Below are 19,723 nucleotides of genomic sequence, written 5' to 3' on the forward strand. Positions count from 1 at the left end.
CCAGTGAAATGCCTTTTGCTTGTTTTCCCTGTGTTCCTTAGACATGCCCTGCAGCTGAACGTGATGGGCACGCAGCGGCTCCTCGAGCTGGCCCGTCAGATGCGGAACCTCGAGGCCTTCATCCACATCTCCACTGCCTATGCAAACTGCGTCCGGAAATGCATCGAGGAGATCATCTACCCACCCCCAGCCGAGCCCCAGAAGCTCTTTGATTTAGTTGAGTAAGTAAGAACTGCATTGCCCCTTCCAGTGTTGGCTTCCCTTCATCCTGTGGTAGACCTGGGAGCTGTTCACAGAACGGGGTGGGATTTCTGTTCAGAGTTGCTGTTACTGCTGTTTGTGTTCTTTTAAAGACACTGATTTCATGAGAGTCCAGTATTAAGTTCTGCAGCAGTGTATTTTCTGCCAGGAGTGGAGTTGCTGGTTTCTGTAACACTCAGTTCCGCTGCTGCCTTAGGAAGAACTCATTTTGTTCATATGCCTTATTTCTTTCCTCTCTTCAGCTTTCCAATGTTGTTTCCACTTCTTTCAGAAATCCTGTGGTATTTAGCTGTAGTTATATGGGGATGAGTAAGAAACAGGCTTTTTTAGACAGTTGGATGTGAATCATTTAGGTTGGAAAAGACCTCTAAGATGACCAAGTCCAAACTTTGACTGATCACCACCTTGTCAACTAAACCAGAGCACTGAGTGCCACGTCCTGTTGGGTTTTGAACAGTTACAGGGTTGGTGACTCCACCATGTCCCTGGGCAGCCCCTTCCAATGCCTGACCACCTTTTCAGTGAAGAAAATCTTTCTGATTTCCACCTGAACCTCTCCTGGCACAGAATGAGGCTATGTCCTCTCAACGCAGACAGGAATACAGGGCTTTGATGAAACAACAAAGAAAGCTTGGTTAACTGAATTTACTAAAACAAAGAGTAATTAGAAAGAATAACAAAATCAGCTGATAAAGGCCCCAGGTAACATTCTCCTTAGGAGAATTTTCCTACAACTGTTAATGTGTTTTTATTCATTTGCTAGTGGTTAATATAAGCAACTGATCTGTGAACTATTAACCCAAAGAGCTGGTATAAAATCTTTCATCTTCTTGATTTAGGGTAATGGAAGATGAAAGCAATTAATGCCCACTAAGAGAACTGCTGATTTTTTATTTAAAAAAAAAAAGAAGTTTGTCTTAAGAAACAATTTAACTGTCTAAACACTACTCCAGAAAAGTTAGTACAAACTGGTATTTTCTGTTTGAATTTCTCTAGTAGCTCATATTCTTGGATATGTTTACTTCCAGCTAGTAGTCATCAATCATTTATCATTTATTCAGTAAGTGGAGCATGATAAAAACTTGAGAAATGTCTTAGTGCATTAGAGCAATGGGCTGCCTGGCCCAATATCTTGCCCTCAAGAGTGTCACTGGGAGATGCTATTTAGGGTAACTGCACCAGCCTGGATACTCTTTTCTGTTCCCCTCACAGAAACCTGAAGAGTCTCAGCCTTTTTACTGTTTCCTCATGTGCTGATGGATGTGTCTTTGTGGTGATTTTAGTTGTCCTTCCTCTCTACCTGTTCTTTAACTCTACTCCCTCCCTGAGGTGTGGGGGTCAGACAGAACTTCATGCAGTACTCAAGGTGTGGTCACTCAAAGTTCTATTTAAGTAGCTTCCAAATTACACCGCTGGTCTCGTTCTCAGTACCTGATGATGTGCAGCATTTCATTGATTTTTTTTTTTCTTTTTTTGTCTGCTGCTACTCACTGACATGGAGATTTCAGAGCTGTCAGCTGTGATTCAAGAGCTTTTGCTGAGCTACAGTTGCCAGTTCTGAGCTCAGCAAACTCTAACACCAGTTCTGATAGACTGCTTTTCCCTAAAAGTGAAGCTGCTCTGTCACCTTTTTGCCCACTGACTCAGTTTTATAATGTCCTTTGGAGTTCATCACTGTCAAGACTCCATTTCACTGTCCCAAAAAGCTTACCATCACTTGCAACTCTGGAAACAATTAGTGTTGATGGCTCAAATTGAAAAAAAGACTGCAGCACAGTCTGTACAGTCACAGATTGCTAATCAGAAGTGTGGAGAAGGGCCTGGCCACCTCAGGGGTTGTTACTTCAGCTGCTTCATATAAAACACTAAGAATTTATGTATCATAGCTTGAAAATGCAGCAGAGGGGATGATACTTGAGATGCACCTTTAATATTTGCCATCTAAGTGAAAGAAATAGTGTGTGGGTATCAGGGTACAGAAGGTTTCAGAGAGAGGGGAGTAACAGGTAACAGGTATCAGAATTTTACCTTCAAAGGGGAGGGAGGGGAAGCAGACAAGGAAATACAAACTGCCTTCAAAAATGGGGAGAAATGCAGGTTATGTTTTGCATCAGCCAGCTGTGGATGATTCTGTTCACAACCAACCCTTGTCTTAAAGTGCTGCTCTGCAAATGCTTTAAGAGGGATAATCGAACAACTGGACACAATAACATTTAACAGTGCTTTTGGCCATGCACTTGATATATGCTTATGATTACTTATTCACTTGAAATCTCAAGGAGGACTCCCAGCTGTTTCTTTTTCTGTTCTTATCCTCCTGTTACATCTTCCTGTTTCAGTATTCTGATATTTAACCTGCAAGTAAACCCTGAGGCTTAAGCTGTGTAAACCAAAAGTCACACTTCTAAGTGCTGCCAGGCCAATAGGGGAAACATATAATCTGCTGCATCAAGCATGGTTTGCCTTAATCTGAAGCTGAAGGAAATCAGCTTTGAAGGGTGTGCTGAGGTAAGGAACACAGCACACGGCGAAGCCTCAGCTGAAGCTGCAGTTTGGTTGCTGCAGAAAATAGAGATTCATCATTGCTTACAAGAAAGGTTCTTACTAATGCAAAGCCATTAACACAAAAAGTTGTGTTTTCCTGTAGCAGAGTAATTTGGTGCATATAATGGAGAAGTTATTAATTGTTTAATTTGCATCATTTGCTAGGAAGGGGCAACTGCAGCAGTGAGCAGAAGCAGCAGCTTTTGTGAGTTAGCATTCCAGAATCTTCCAAGTAGGTCACAGAGCAGTTCTCCTTGCTGAACTGTCAGCGCAGCTCCCCTGATGGGAATGTTGGTCAATCAAATCACCTGGCAGGCTGTACCCTTGGGACAGGTCCTTAGGTAATACAGAGACCTCTCTGGAAGGATGAGGGCGTGGGGAAATTGCCTCTGTACTTCTGCACCTGGCTTTGCTTTGTGAGAATGCAAACCTGCATCCCCTATTATGAAAAGAAAAAAAAACAAAAGAGAAGGGGAAAAAAACTTGCACACAGCTTAACCCACGTTCCCAAATGAACTTAGTCTTCCTCCAGGCTCTGCAGAAATAGCCCTCTCCTTTTGGTAGGCTCGTAATTAGCTACAGATTCAAACAACAGCAGTTTAGTTGAGACCCTGAGGTTCAATGGCTGCCTAAGCAGGCTTTGCAAATTATGTCAATATTATGTGCTGCTTGAAACCTCTGCATAGTTCGTATTTTATGTTTAAATGTTTTCTTCTGCCTTGTTTCTGCAGCTTTGGACCAGACTTGCAAAGGAAGGTGTTTGTGCCTCCATAGGGCTTTTTTATTTAAAGAAAAAAATTCTATATACTACAAATTGTCAGATTTTTAATGCATTCTAAAACTGAGAGATTTGCTGCATCCAGCCCTCTCCTGTGAATCAGTGTTTTCTCACGCAACAATTTTCCATCTGTGCCCAATGAGAGCCATCTGAAAAGTGCTGTGCCACCTGAGCCACCAGGTCTTTGCAGGGTTGACAGGATCAAGCAATTCCTCAGGTGTGAGTCAGCATCATATTTCTCTCCCCTTGACCTCTGCCTTGTTCTGAAATGCAAGACAGGGAGGGGTGAAGTGAGGATCTGCAGGAAGCAGTATCCTTGCAGTGCCCCCAGGAAGAACCCCCCCCTTCAGACTGAGCTGTAAGTCTGTTGACTTAATTACAAATTGGATCATAGGAGCTAATCTTCGATTCCGTGGTGTAACGCCAGGCTGCTGAGAGCCTGTCAGGGACTGGCAGTGGTGTGCGAGGGGTCTGGAAGCACAGCCAGTTCCTGTCCTTCAGACAGAGCTGCTGGCAGGACCTGTGAGGTCCTGTTGCTGTGCCAGGGAAGAGCCTTTGGGCTTTAGGCCCTTCCTGCAGCTCCATGGTAGTAAGGGCTTCTTTTTGAAAGCTATCTGCATAACTGCTTCTGGTGGATTAGGTACTTGAATACCTTAAAAATAAAAAACAACTTTGCAGAGTTCTTTGGGGTTTTTTTTGGTGGTTTGGTTTTGGTTGGTTTTTTTAAAGCACCAACAGTTTCCTGTGTGAACAAACTTGTGGAAAGCCTGCTAGAAGGAGCATCTAACACTGTAAATGATGGAAATCCACTGCTGGAATAATATCCCTGTAGGATGTTGTTCCAGCTTTTGAGACCTTTGTATTGTTACATGACTTGCTAACTCAAGGTTACCCAGAATATCCAGGAACATGTTTGGGAGTATACAGGGACTGTGTTGGCTGAGGATGAGCACTGCCTAGTGGGATTCCAGGCTCTGGACCATGGCAATATTTATGTAACAGATTGCAGTGAAGCATTAACCATGCAAGAGATTGCTCTAAAGTGAGTTTGCAGAGGTACCTGAATTGGAGCCAGGCATTTTAGCATGAAGCTCACCAGGGTTTATTTTGCACCTCGAAGACAAAAGTAACCTTCTCCCACAGAGCTGTTATAAATCCAAACCTTAAATAGCTTTGACTAGCTTATCCTCTGTTTCAGGTGAGGATTCCTGTCTCACTGGTTTGCTTTGTCCGAGTCTTTTTCTCTCCCTTGCACGGTGGATGATGATGTTCTCCTTGTTTCTTGTAGGTGGTTGGATGAATCCATCATTCAAGACATCACACCCAAGCTGCTTGGGGAGTGGCCCAACACTTACACCTACACCAAAGCCTTGTCAGAGTACCTGATTCAGCAAGAGAAAGGAAACTTGAACATTGCTATCATCAGGCCATCCATCGTGGGAGCCAGCTGGCATGAGCCTTTCCCAGTAAGCATGAATACACAATTCCCTACTGAGAGCCTTTGGATGCAGCTGGAGCTGTGGTAGTCAGGAACCTGTCCCTCCTTGTAGCAGTGTCTTGAGAAACAGGTGTCCAGTTCATAGGAAAGTGTGTGGGAGAGGTGGAGAACCTGTGCTGGAGTAGAACAGAAAGCCTTCTTCAGCATCTTCAGGAAAAATTCCTGTGTAAAGACCACATTTAAGCAATAATAACAAGAGTTGGGATGGTTACAGTGCAAAATGCTGGGCTTGCACCTGATTGTCCATTCAGGCACACCAGGGGATTTTCTGTGCTCAAAACATGGGATCTGAGGGTCAGTCATACTCTGGTGCATTCTGGTTAAAGTAAAAATGTCAGGCACTCAGTAATTAAATGCAGCTGTACTTTGCAATGTGATAATTCATTAAGCTAAATATACTGGTAGGAATAATGTGCCCTAATATTGCAGCCAAATTGGAAAGGCAACACAAAGTCACCTTTGGCTTTCGTGCAGCCTGAAGTGTGCCAGAGATGGCTGAGATACAGCCAAGGCTCTGGGCCAAGATCCCCATCTTGGAAAGACAAAGAGCTCTGTTTGGTGTCACAACTTGTTCCAGGTCAAACAGCTCATCACTGCTCTGAACTCCAGCTCCCACAAGTGGCAGATTCCCTCACCTGAAGTAGGATGGGATTCAAAAGGAGTGGTGTGGTTTGGTTTGGTTTTGGGTTTTTTTTCTTTCTTGCTGTAGAAATTAGTTGGAGTGATCAAATCACTCTCGGTGACAGCTGCATGTTGTCTGTCAAGGGTAAATATCGCTCCAGCTGTTTTCAGCAAGTGTGGCAGCACTGAGGCACTGTGGTGTTTAAAGCCAGATTTTATCCCTGAGGCCAAGGAATAGGAAAGAAGTGGTTTCTAAGAACAAACTTAGATTCTGTTGTTGACGAGTAAATTGCAGGCAGTGCATCCCCTGGTACTGGCTGGCGTCCTGGCAGCTGTCCCAGATGGGCTGGCATCCATCTAAACTGGTGTCTCCTTCCTTCTTTGTGTACACCACACCACTGTCATCATTTCAAAGCCTGTGTAAGCAACGTATCATTGAAGGGAACACTAATGATTCTTCTTTTCTACAGGGTTGGATTGACAACTTCAATGGGACCAGCGGAATATTTATTGCGGTACGTCTGGTTACTATTTAAGCTCCCCTTAAAGCAGAGTGAGTTACTAGAGTAGCAATTCTGATGTTACTCTACAGCCCCCCTTAGAAACTGTGTGCAGTAAAGGGCCACAGGAGTTTTCTAAGTCTGGGAGAAAGATGTCACACACTTGCCACGCACCTGTCAGCTGGTAGGATCCAGAGGATGGTCGGTTTGTGCTGAGCTCAGAAAAGGACACTGTGAGAGTATTCCTGTTGCTGGTTCACTAAATGCGAATTGCAGTTTCTAAAAACTTTGAAAACAAACTAAAGGTTTGGACACATTTGGCCAAATTTTCAAAGAAAAGGCAGAAGATGTATCCTTGAAATGGGGGTAATTCATGGGTGTCACAGCTTGAATCTTTTAACACAACTTTATTTTTCAGGCCAGGTTACCACTCTGTCAATACAAGGCAGCAGTATTTATCCTTTCATTTGGCTCTGTGCTTATTGTTTCTAAATCCACTGCTATAACTTGTTATCCCTCCACAATACCAAAGATTCTGGCTTCCACTTGCCACTGCTTTGTACAGGATTTCTCCCTGTACAGACTACACCTAAATAATGTGTGTGATTGATTCAGACTCTGCCAGTCACATGGATAATTCACTATATTTTTTTCTAAGACTGGTGTAAATAATAAATAGTAACTTGATAAAATATTTCCTGTAAGGTAAAAATAATCATTACAATTAATACATGAAAAGAATAAAGTTGCATACCTTTTCTCCTGCCTTGTATTTTTTTTTTTCTGAACTAAAATCACTGCCTTGGGTCTCTTTGTCGATCCATAATGCTGTATAGCTCTGGGCAGATATTTATGTTCATGTATGAGTTGGCCAACTTCATTATTTTGTCAAAACTATGTTGAAATCAGCCTGGTGCAGCGTATAAAAGGATTAGTGGTCTGCAATCATGGAGAGCAGAATAAAATCCAAATATCGTCTTGTTAAAAAAGCTTATTTGTATCTGAAGTAGAGCATAAATAGAAGCCATTACAGTTATGGAATGCACAGGACAAGTAGTGTGTATATCCCAGATAATGCTTTCATCTGAACCCCACCTGTACATTTCAGAGGCATTCACTATTTGTTCACAAATTATTGACTTCTAATTATGTCACAGTTTCTTAAAAAAAAAGCCTTCTATTCCTTGGTGATGACTCAAGAAGCTTGTACTGCCTCTCTGCTCTGGTCCCAGCATCTTGTGCTGGTTTCTGGGTTCTTTCATGATGGTATCAAGATCAAGGAAAGTTTTGCATTTCCTTAATTTTGCATTTCCATTCCTTACATTTTCATGTGTCAGGTTTTAACTTTTATAATGACACAATTTTTTGTTGTTGTTTGCTTGTTGTTTGTTTGTTTGTTTGTTTGTTGTTTTGGTTTGGTTTTGGTTTTGTTGTTTATTTTTTTTAATCATAACTTTTGATGCTGTCTGTCACAAAATTTATCGAGAACTGGTTTGCAAGAAACCTTGGGCCAGGTTTTGTATGCAGATGCAGCCTGTATCTTTAGATCCAAGTTAGGTCCATGGAAAGCAAAGATTAGGAGATTCTAGGGACACTGTGGGAAGTAGCTTCTCTTTTTATATAAAAGATGAGACTTGCGCTGAGATTTGAAAAAGAGATGGCATTTTTTGGTCCAGGATTGAAGTTCTGAGGTTTTTCAGTATTCATGTCATCTACACTGAGCTCTTGGGTGATGAAATGTGGTCTGTAACTACATTGAGAGTTAGCCAAGAAAAAGACAGAAAACAATGACAATGGATGCAGGGTGTAGAGACAAAGTTGTTTGGGATGTTTTCCAGAAGGGGAAAGTGTTTGTTATTAGGGACCCAAGAGACTTTTTTCTTCTGGAGGGGGGGAATTAATAAGTACATGAATTAATGTGCTTGAATGTGGTGAGTTGTTTGAAACTGAGCCCTTGAACATCTGAGTGATGCATTAGTTTGATTTCATGTCAGTACAACCAGCTCTCCTGGCCAAATGTATTTTAAACTGTGATTATTAGATGAGTAGCTTTACTTGCTTTAATTAAGTGTTGAAAAAGCAAAAGGGAAGTGGTTTTGGTGGTTTGGTTTTGGGCATTTGAAGTGTCCCTCCGTACCAAAATACTCACTTTGGACTTCTAACCAAGCTCATCCTATAGGGAGAACATCCCCCAGATTCAGACTTGGTTCAGATGATCTTTGATGTCACTTGGGCAGAATTTGGACTCCAAACCTTGCAAAGACTTTTTCTTCAGTCGCAATGTTTGATCATTTCATTCCATAAATAGACACATTTCTTTTAAATATTCATTAAATATGGGAGTCCAAGTTGTTCTTGATAATCTAATTATGTTTCTTTTGCCTACAGTTGCTCCAGCTGCTGTGGGGAGCTGTGTTTGTTGATTGAGGAACAAAATGAAATTAATTACATTTCTGCTGGAGTGTAATTAAGGCATTTTGTCTCACTGTTCCCTATTACAAGCAAAGACCTTCCTCCCTGCAAGGCAGTGAAGCTGTAGGGCACAACTGGTTTCATTTGTGGTCTGGACAAGTGATTGGCCCCAAAGCACCTCAGCTGAAAGGCTGTCCAGAAACATCAGACTCTGAGCAGGAAATTATTTTGGAGGCTTCACTTTGCTGTAGCTTCTATTTCACTAAAGAGAAAAATGTCAGCATCTATAGATAGAAACCAAGCCATACCTGATGAAAGTACCACTGAACCATTTTCAATGTAATAAGTAACCTACAAAAAATTAAACCTGAAGCCTTTGTTAAATACAAAACATAGGAAATCTTGAAATCATCCATGTGTGTATGACCATCACATGCTGCTCTGAATACATTTTGCAGCAGATCCATCAAACATCCTCATTTTGAAGACCTCCAAAAGGTCTTTAGTGTACCTGTGAAAATGTGATAGTTGATCACACAGTGGTCTCTAGTGGGCATGTGTTCACAGCAGTGGAAAATTCAGAGCTGAGCTTGGTTGCCTCTTTTGTTTCTTTCTGACATTTTCTTTTTCCCCCCTTGGAAAAAACCTGGTAGTGAGAACCCACAGAAAATCATAGTGATGTTGCAAGTTAAATTTTAATGTCTGAGCCTAACCATGGCAGCAGAAGTTAATGCATGACGCAGGTTTGAGGGGGATTGAGTGAGCCATGTGGGAATCTTGCACTGTTGTCTGTGTCAGAGTCTGTGATCCCTCTGCCAGATGCACCAAGGATGAGATGGGACTGCTCAGAAGTCTTAGTTCCTGAAAATTAAATCAGTCAGAAGTGGTATTCCCTTACTTGCAATCTGTGAAGTGTAGCAAACGCATCTTACTGCAGAAGGGGAAAGGATGAGGAGGACGGCCAACCAAAAAGACCCCAAGAGATAAACACCTCCCAAAGAGCAGATACAGTGTCCCTTAAAATCCACCAATGACCACTAGCCAATGGCATGTGCTTTACAAGTTAATAGCAAGTCTTAAATGCTTTTTAATGACATTTTCTGTCTCCTCAGACTTCAGGCAAGAGGTTTTCCACAGCTAGGTACTTCCTGTTTAGTTGCTGTAGAAAAACTTAATCTATTTTAAAATGAAATTGGAGTTTCAGATTGTATGAAAATAATTTAAGAAAAGCTGTAACGTTTCCTTTGCCCTAACTTTTAAATATTGATGGATCTGTAGCAGAGGTTCTTTTGCTCCTTTACTCAGTCTGTCCCTCTGCTTTTGCACAGATCTAAATTACAGGAGTGTTTTTCCTTCCTTGCTGCACCAGCACTTTTATCCTCTCAGGTTTTTCCCTGAGAGGAAAGCTTTTTCGTCAGCTTCACTGCATTGTTTCCCACGTGAGAAATAACTTGATTGCAACCTTGACTCTGCCACGTGGGGTTTCTTAGGTGCTCTGTTCAGCCCTCATCCCTGAGACACCAAGTAAAGTTCCTTCACCCCATTTCACCCCCATATTTCTGTATTTTGCCTTGGCCTCTCTGATCCAGTCTGCCATGCTGTTGCCATGTCTCTCCTGTGGAACCTCCAAAGCCTGATTGGTCATCATGGAAACCCCTTGATAAGCATTCAGGTTAAATGTATATTATTTTGGGGAGACTGATCCCCTGACAAATGCACTTCCAACCAAACCAAGGTGAACATTTTTTGTTCTTGCCTATTTCTTCTTTTTGGTTGTTAGTATTTTCACTGATTCCTTTTACTGACTTTTGGTGGGTGATGTGCCCTTCAAGGCAGGGGCCATCTTTTGACTGTATCTTTGTGCTTAAGAGACAGCTATGGAAAAGAGGAGAATGTGAATACATCCAAAGGAAAGGTAATCAACTTTTCAAAAGGCCCACTGGTGTCATTTCCAAAGTGACTGCAGTCTCTGAGGGACACTCAGATGCCTGTAACTTTCAGGCATCACTGGGAATTTCACATCAGCAAATTCAGATACATTTCTTTCATAAGGTATTTCTTTCATAATGAGTTAAATTAAGAGCCCCAGCTTTTCTTACTGTACACAGCACAGGCATCATCATGTTTCCAGGCTTCCTCTGACAGTGCAGGACAGCGGGATCCGCAGGAGATCCTTCTTTGTTGTCACAGAAACCAAATAATCGGCAGCAGAAAAAACTGCTACCATGCTGGCCTGTCCCCAGTGCACGCTGCTGGAGTCCTGCCAGTTGAATCACAGCCCAGCCTGAAGTGGGTGACTGTTTCCCTGTCTCCCTGTGTCCCACAGGCAGGCAAGGGGATCCTGAGGACCGTCATTGCCAACAACGAAGCAGTGGCAGACATGATTCCCGTCGACGTCGCCATCAACCTGACGCTGGCAGCCGGGTGGTACACGGCTGTGCACAGGTGGGAGGGCATCCCTCTGCGTGGCATTCCTGTTTGGCCACACACCTGGAATGTTTGGTCTCTTCACCAGCACTTTAAAGGGAACCAGGAGCTGATTAAAAACCCATGCAAGAGGCTGGTTGATTAATTTTCTGGTTGGCATTTCCTCCCTGTGGGTGGGCAAGGACTGAAAGTGTAGAAGAAGCAATAAAGGCAGGGTTTGGAGTTAGGAAATCTCTAAAGCTATGGGTGAGAACCTGTTTCTTGCCTCTCAGAAGTCACTCTTCTGAAGGCCAAGAGCTTTGCAGCAGTGGTTTTTTGGGCCTCCTTTTCACTGAGTTGCTTTTCAAGAGTCTTCAGGAGTTTTCTTGGTAAAAAAGCTCTGCGTGTTTTCCTTTGGAAACACTGCACAATATAAATATATTATGGGCTTACAGGTTATATGATCTAAAAAAATATCCCTTCTTTGCATTGTTGAGAAGGGTATGCAGAAGTGACATTAAGGATTTAGGCTCTTTTCCTGTCCTGTGAACCTCTGGCCTGGTCTTTAATCATTAGGTAGGAGTACAGAGAATAAACCACATTCATTATTCTGGAGGTTTATGCAACTCTTGAGAGATCAAACCCAGGCAAATAAAAGGCAGAAGTGTTTTACTTTGAAAGACAGAGTATGCCCTCTGAGCTGAGAGTAGAGCTACATCCAGTAAGCTAAATAAGGATCCTAAAAGGACCTTGAAAAGCAGCTCACCAGCTTTCCCCTCAAAGCATTATTAAGAAAACCACCAGATTAAAACTGTGCAGTTTTCAAGTATACAGTAAGAAAAATGCTGTATTGATGCCATCACTTGACACCCTTGGCAAGGCAGGCTTAGGTCAAGAAAACTGTTTGATTAATTCTTGACTTATGTTGAAGAAAGAAATAAAACCAGTGTGATCCATGTTTAGTTCCACACCACAAAACCCAGACTTTGTTTGGTATTAAACTGGGAATTTTCTTGAAATTGACTGATTTTGTAATCCCTTCCCTAAGAAATGGACTTTTTCTTCACTTCTCAAAATAATACTTCTTTCTGTTTTCCAGACCAAAAAACTTGTTGGTGTACAACTGCACAACAGGGGGAATCAACCCTTTCTTCTGGGGAGAAATGGGTAAGGTCTCATTTAAATGGAGAACATCCACAGTGTTCCTTGCACTGTCAGATATCAAACAGGCTTTGAAGAATTGTTTCCACTGTTTAGGTGGCATTCAGTGTCTGCCATTCAAACTGCATTTTGGGGGGCCCAGCTGCCGTGGATGAGGGTCCTGTGAGGAAAAGGGCACTTACAAACCAAACCACTCTAGGATTCTGTGATATTATGGAGGCGAAGTGGTCTTTCTTGCCCATCAGAAAATTCTGAACAGAAATAACAGGTGTGCACTTGAGGAGGAAAACACTGAGATAACACGTGGGCTTCAAGAACAGTTTGTATTTTGATCGTGAGTTTTGTCAGTGGAAAAAAAATTATTTTCATGGCTGACTTTTCTTCAAGGGAGGCAGGGGTGAAAGAAAGGGAGACAGATTCTGATACCCTTGCAGAGAAAAACTCATGCTGAAGCCAAGCAGCAGAATTTGTTTCAGCTGTATACTGTGAAATACTGTGTACAGTCAGTACATTCATGGACAGATGTACAGGGCCTGGTTTACTTTCTGTTGCCCCTGCATTCATATCTTTGTGCTTTAAATACTCCATCTCTCAGCCTTGGCTTTGCTTTTCCCCTTGCATTATTTACATGGCGAACTAAGTCAGCAGAGAATCAGACCATAATTGCATTTACAGAATAATTGTCTTAACCATGATATTTGATCAAGTGGCCTAGCAGGGAGGAGGTTTCAGCAATTGGCTGAGTGCTGAGAACATCACACCCAGTTCCTGGCTTTTTTTTTTTTTTTAATGAGAGATAAAATGTGGTTAGTCACAAATCTTCTGTGGCTTTTTCACAGGAGTGGGTGCAAAGCTCTTCAGCTGCTACTTCAGCAAAAGCCACCATAGCACCACTCTCTGAGGTTTGCCTTTCTTAACCCTTTTTCAGTGTAAATTTACTGATGAAAACAGCAATGTATTAGTGCATTGTCTTTGATTCTATTCTGTTCCTCTGCTTATAACTGTGAATTTAGCCATGAAATCACCTGGGTGCAGCAGCAGCAGCTTCCACAAGCAGCTCAGCTGTGTGATGGGACTGAAGGCAAAATTTTCTCCTTGGGTGACACTATGAAGCTCTTTCTACCACATGTTATAGCCATGGTTTTCCTGAGAGCAGCATGCTGCAGAGAATTAGGAGGGAGTATTAAAGTGAAAAATTCTGCCTTTAGAGATGTTGCATGGCTGAAGAAATGAGTTTGGGAAAGATTTACTGCATCCCAATGTTACAACTGCAGTCATCCAGTCTGAATCCTCAATTCAGTCTCCTACCAACTTCTTTTTGGGAATAGACATAATTCTGTTCAAGGAGTCAGGGTGTGTGACTGGTCACCAGGGTGGAGGGTCCTGCGTGTCTGGAAGCTGCTGAGAAACCAGGGAGGGGAATGGGAGTCAGCTGGCACGGGACTGAGCATTTTAATGCAAAGCAAACATGGGGTTTGCAGAGGGGAGTGCCTGGGCTACCTGGTTAGGCCAGGTGACACCAGGACCTGCTGTAGGAGTCACAGGTGGACACAACAGAGTAGGGATTTTTCATGGGGAGAAGGATCAAACAGAGAAATTGAGGCTGGATTGGGCTGAGGATAGCGAGGGTTGGGAACAGAAGTGACTGAGATGGTGACGCTTTGAGTACCAAGGTGATGAGCTTGGAGGGAGGGAGGGAAGAGAAAGATACCTAGAAGAGAGTTTATACCTAAACATTCATTGCAAGGCAGTTCCTTCTAAAGCTCTCCAGACACAAATAAAAACTCCTAGTGTTAAAAGGAACCTTAAATGATTTCTTTTCCAAATAATGCTATGCCTTGGGCTTTTTTTTTTCCTTACTTTCTTATTACTTTCCCTGCTGTTACAAAGATGTGGTCAAACAACTAAATTTTAATTTGAAGAAGCACATTCTGCTTTGCTGCAGTGTGAATCTGGTTAGTCTGACTTTGTGAAGTACTTCTTGCAGTTTCTCCTCAAAACGAAACCCTAAAACAGGCTGGAAAATGGTGTTCAGTGTGGCAAAAATGAGGTTCAATTTATTCTTGATAGTCTAACTGAGTGAGACCTGTGTCTGATTCTCCCCCCTGCAGAACCTGCCTTTGAGCTGTAGGATTTGCTGCTGCATTTTTGTGTTGAGGTTGGAGGGGAAAGACCACCCACCCACTAAGTTGTTGCAGTAGCTTCTAGAGGTGACAAAGTTCTGGTTTGGGGTTCTTAGAAGAAGTCACTACCTGAAGTGCAGTAATGAGCTGACCACAGACACTGGAGAGTCCTGTCTGAATGTTATGATAGGAATCTGCTTATCTGAGGATGATCTGGATGTTTCTTGTGGCTTGTAAATTCTCATCTGATTTTCTATTTGTAACATAAGCTTAGAGACTAAACTATAATATGAGCACAGACTTATGTCGTTAACTCTCAAATCAATTTTTTAAAAAGTGAAAAAAGCCCACATATTCTTCTTTCTTGAGCTCACTGGTGCTCAGGAATAGGAGCACCATCTGTTTATCAGTCCCTAGGATGACAGTCTTATACTTATCTACTGCAGTTCTATTAAGCCTCTGCAATATGCAAATGCCCCAGATATGCACGTCTAGATGACAATTTGTGGCACTCTGCCATTGGCAGAGCTCAGACCCAGCATATTTTGTGCCTTAACATGCAAAGGGAATGGGAGATTCCCACCCTATCGTTTGTTTTCAAGTTAAGAATGCCCGACAGTTTGCTGCCTTAGAGCATCCAGAGGTCTTCTGAAAACAGGGAGACTTGGTGGTGGTTCAGATGTGGTCTGAAAGGATGTAATGAAGTCTTTTTAAAGGTATCACCCTGTGTGTGTAAGCCACAGACTAACTCAGACATCAGCCCTTTGGAAAATCTGATTGAAAATTAGAAATGTCATTTTTATTCTATGCTAGCAGATCAAAGTTTGCTTTCAGTGATCTAAAGAAATGTTAGTGCTTACCAATTTCTTTAACATCTGCTGCAGGTGAAAGAAGAACTGCAGCTCCTTGAAGCTCCTAGAGCTGCCTGCTTTTCCTCCTTTATGTTTTGGTGCTTTGGCAAGGTTTTTCTCTGCCACTGTTACATCTGGAGCAGGATTGGGTTTCAAATAGACAATAGATGGAGCCATCACTTGTCATGGCAGAAGGGACAAAAGCATGTCCGAGCTCTGGTGACACAGTTCAGAGAGCTATGGGCTGGAGGTGTGAAGTGCAATAACTTGGGCTGTGCTGCACCGTGGTTGTGGCCAGCTGGAAGTGATTGCCAGTGAGAAATGCCTGTTCCCTTGCAGGGCAGTACGTCATGTCCACGTTCAAAAGAAACCCTCTGGAGCAGGCCTTCCGAACACCCAACGCTCACATGACCTCCAGCTACTTGATAAACCAGTACTGGATCACTGTCAGCCACAAGGCACCTGCCATCCTCTACGACCTGTACATGAGGCTCACGGGGAGAAAGCCCAGGTAAGGAATGGTGCCCTCAGCCTCCTGCACTCCTGTGGAGAGCAGAGCTTGAACCAGCAATGAGAACTGGAATCCTTGAGCTTCTTCCTGTTCCCTTGTCTTGAGGAAAATGAGGAAAATGCATAGCTGTAGCTAAGCACAGCCTAGGGCTTGCGCCCTTCCCACCACCTGGAGAACAGAACATCTTTTGAACTCAGTTTTACACACTTCATAGCTTCCCAAGGCAGAGGAGGACTGGTAGTCCTCTGTCTTCTCTGTATCCAGATCTCTACCACTTCAGCTTTCCAGTGGGATCACCCCTATTTGGCATGAGCTTGCATAAGGACTTGAGACTGGCAAGGTTTAGAACATACCAGTTAGTATTTTTCCCCCATAAATCAGATGCCTAAGTAGCTGTTTCCAGCCCTGAAATCTAGGAAGCAGTTGTTTCTGAGTATGATTAAATTCTAATTGTGTTTAGGAGGGCAGTTCACTGTTACAGGGGGTATTTGAGCCCTGGCAGTGGTATGGCTTGGAGGAACACCAATATTCATGTCCCATGTAGAAGGAATCCTCTTGTAAGTAACATTACTCCAGACATTGTCCTCCTTTACTCCCTGCCACCACAGAGCAGGATTTATTGTGCAATGTGAGAACAGGATGCCAGCACCGTGTGGATGTCAGCTGCTCTTGTGCTCCTCTGCTAGCTAGAAAGCTGGTTTCAGCGTTTGCAAGGAAATCCCTGGCATTGCTCTGATTTATCCCTGACATTCTGCTACGGAGGCAGATTGGTCCATTAAAAGACTTCCAGTTATCCAGGAGGAAAGAATTATCCTAGAAACAGAGGTAAACTGAAAATGAAGCTGGAATATCCAGTCTTTGTTGAAATGGGCAGCAGTAAGGTCTTGGCACTGCCATTAAAATTGACATTTCTTTTCATGAAGTTGATTGGCATAATTAACCAGTGGACACTGCCTGCAATGCTGTAGTTAAATGTCAAACAGACCTCAGCATGATCTTCTGAACTTTTAAGATTTGCAACCTCAGCAGAGGTGACTCACCAATGAAGTTGTGAGTTTTCCAAGTTTTTGGTTTGGTTTTTTTTTTAATGTAATTCTCCTTTTCTTTTTACACACTACTTCAGCTCATCCAGGTATTGCGGCAGTGTGGTAGAAAGCACAGTAGTAGCTCATTGTTTCTTCTTTTCTCAGCTGCCTGATTATCAGACCTTTATGGTCCAAGGGCAGTAAACCACATCAAATAATAAAAAGAGAGACTTATTTAGGTGTAAACTCGTTTCACATAAATTACCAGATGTCAAGCAAAACTGCCCTAAATGGTTTCTGTGAGTGCTGCACATCCATCCATGACTGTGAGCATAATGTGGTTTATGTCCTTAGTAGTCTCCTGGGGCAGTCCTGTCTCACCTGAGGATCTGCTTTTGCAAGGCTCTGTATGGGAGCAAATACAGAAATCATTGCTGTAAACAGTTTTCTGGAAGACAAAATGCACGTCTGAAGTGTGGTTACAGTGAGAGCTAATACGCATAAATTTATTCCTCTCAGTTCCTCCACAGCAGAGGATGAGGCTTTCTGTAAGAAATCTTTGCCATGTTTCTACTCAGTCGATGTTTTTCAGAAGACCTTTCCTTCACACTAATTATTAGTCAGTGTTTGGAAAGCGGTCACAACATTTGAGCTCAGGCAGTTGACATGAAACACTGTTTTTACACACACCTCTTCAGATCATAGAATCACAGACTGCTTTAGATGGGAATGAACCTTAAAAGATCATCCAGTTCCACCCCTGCCCCGGGCAGGGACACCTTCCACTATCCCAGCTTGCTCAGAGCCCCATCCAACCTGGCCTTGGGCACTGCCAGGGATGGGGCAGGCACAGCTTCTCTGGGCAACCTGTGCCAGGGCCTCAGCATCCTCACAGGGAAGAATTTTTTCCAGATACATTAAAGAGTTGATTCTCTTATCCTTTCTTTTTTTGGCAGTTTCCATTAGTCCTAAACACTTTAAAGATTTTGGGGAATCAGCTTGAGGGGCAGCTTCAGATCTTTGCAATCTAGCTGCATACTTTTTTTCCCAAGTTCCTAAAATGTATTAAAATATTCACAAAGCTTTGCCCCATGGTGCTTGCCCTACACAGGAAGATTAATCTGAAATAATTTTAAAGCAGTTCAGATAAACTGCATTCAGTCAACGTGCACATAATTATTCAGAATGAAGGTTCCTTTAATCTGATGGTCTGCTTTGCTTCTAAAATGAAAGCCACTTTAAGAAGGAGTGCCTATCTAAGGTTTTAGTGCTCTTTCCAGTTGCTTTGGGTGAGTTGCACAGTTCTGCTCTGAGCTGATGAACTCATTGTGTCTTTCTGTGCTCTGCTGAGGGCTTATTGCCGTGGCAGTCACGTCTGCATGGGGAGAGGCCAGCCTGGCACCATTCTCCCCCAGACTGCTGCCTTTTATTTGTCACAGCAACTGTGTTACCCTCTGGACAGCTCAAAATTTCGCATGAAAACAGCTCTGTTTTCCACAAAAATCAGCCTTTTAATGCTTTCTCTTGCCCTTACCCAGTCTGAGAGGATGTGGTGTCCTCTTAAAATTGACTGAGCCCTGTACATCACACTTTAAAACAACTGCCAGAGGCCTTTTGTACTCATGACCACTAGGACAACTAAAATAATCCTGCAGGGTAGGACAGCATTACTGTCATCCACTTTTATATAAAAAAATTAGTAAGAAAAGGCCAAGATACATGAGAGGACCTGAACCTACATTTCCAAGTCCTTAAGCAGTTATGTCCCTGAAGCAAGCCACCAAAGACCTGGAGCTGTTGGAGTGGGTCCAGAGGAGGGCCTTAATAAAGATGATCAAGAGGGCTGGAGCACCTCTTCTCTGAGGACGGGTTGAGAGAGCCACGACCATTGAGCGTGGAAAGAGAAGGCACCAGGGAAACCTAACAACAGTTTTTCAGTACTTACAAAGCAGACCAGTGGGAAAAAAGAGGAGGGACTCTATAATGGATCATAATCATAGGATGAGGGGTAATGGTTTCAAACTGAAAGAAAGTACATTTAGATTAGGTAGGAGGAAATTCTTCCCTCTGAGGGTGCTGAGGCCCTGGCACAGGTTGCCCAGAGCAGCTGTGCCTGCCCCATCCCTGGCAGTGTCCAAGACAGGTTGGATGGGGCTTGGAGCAACCTGGGATAGTGGAAGGTGTCCCTGCCCGTGGCAGGGGTTGAAACGAGATTATCTTTAACATCCCTTCCAACCCAAACCATTCTGTGATTCTTTGGTTCTGTCTGAAAACCAAAGTTGAGCAAATGACTTCTGACCTCAGTGTCCATACTGCGGATGTGGTCACTGCTGTACTGGAGCTAATGCCAAAAATCAGAGCCTTGCTTCGGTACACAACTCAAGCTTGGGAGCAGAAGAGAATTCCTGTGGCTGAAAGAGAAGTATCCACCTTGGGAACAGAAGCACTGCACCTTTGTGGTGCAGACTTCATCCTAGCTCACACAGGCTCTTCCCTCCACAGTGGTACATGAGGTAGATGCAGCTTCCAGCCCTTGTTTAGGTCAGACCGTTGAGTTGGACATCAGTGGCAAACAAATTTGCACCTGTGTTGGAGCCAACAATAGAAGCTGGGTAGCTGTAGGCTGGAGAGCTCAGCTGGAGTAGTTCAGACTTGCTGAGCAAGTTCTCAGCCGAGTGAGCAGCAGGGCAGTGCTCAGGAGGAATTGCAGTGCTTATTCACCTGGACTGGTGAAAATGCAAATGAACAGCTTCTGCATAAGGTCAGACTTCTGCTCACCTCTGCTGCTCCCCATTGTTTCAGAATGATGAAGATCATCAATCGGCTGCACAAGTCTATGACACTCCTGCAGTATTTCTCCACCCAGTCCTGGAACTGGTCTTCAGATAATATGAATATGCTAATGAGTCACCTTAACACAGAGGACAAAAAGGTAGATATGTCTTGAATATGGGTTGCTAATCTCAGATTCTGTTCATCTGCAGCAATTGTTTTTGGGGTATTGTTGAGCTTTTAAATGATATCTAGATGAT

The 19,723-nt window shown here is 43.1% G+C and overlaps 1 protein-coding gene across 3 annotated transcripts in view; it reads left to right on the plus strand.

Annotated features, from left to right (window-relative positions):
• The window catches only part of FAR2 (fatty acyl-CoA reductase 2), a 123,517-nt gene that overhangs the window by 97,305 nt on the left and 6,489 nt on the right, over positions 1-19,723 (plus strand). For all 3 annotated transcript variants that reach the window (XM_048300997.1, XM_048300996.1, XM_048300995.1), the window contains exons 4-10: positions 42-221; positions 4,872-5,049; positions 6,173-6,217; positions 10,941-11,059; positions 12,120-12,187; positions 15,495-15,666; positions 19,494-19,623. In XM_048300997.1, the coding sequence (XP_048156954.1) occupies positions 42-221; positions 4,872-5,049; positions 6,173-6,217; positions 10,941-11,059; positions 12,120-12,187; positions 15,495-15,666; positions 19,494-19,623 (892 nt within the window). The remainder of the gene's footprint in view (positions 1-41; positions 222-4,871; positions 5,050-6,172; positions 6,218-10,940; positions 11,060-12,119; positions 12,188-15,494; positions 15,667-19,493; positions 19,624-19,723) is intronic.

Source organism: Corvus hawaiiensis, chromosome 4, assembly GCF_020740725.1.
Source record: "Corvus hawaiiensis isolate bCorHaw1 chromosome 4, bCorHaw1.pri.cur, whole genome shotgun sequence".
NCBI lineage: Eukaryota > Metazoa > Chordata > Aves > Passeriformes > Corvidae > Corvus > Corvus hawaiiensis.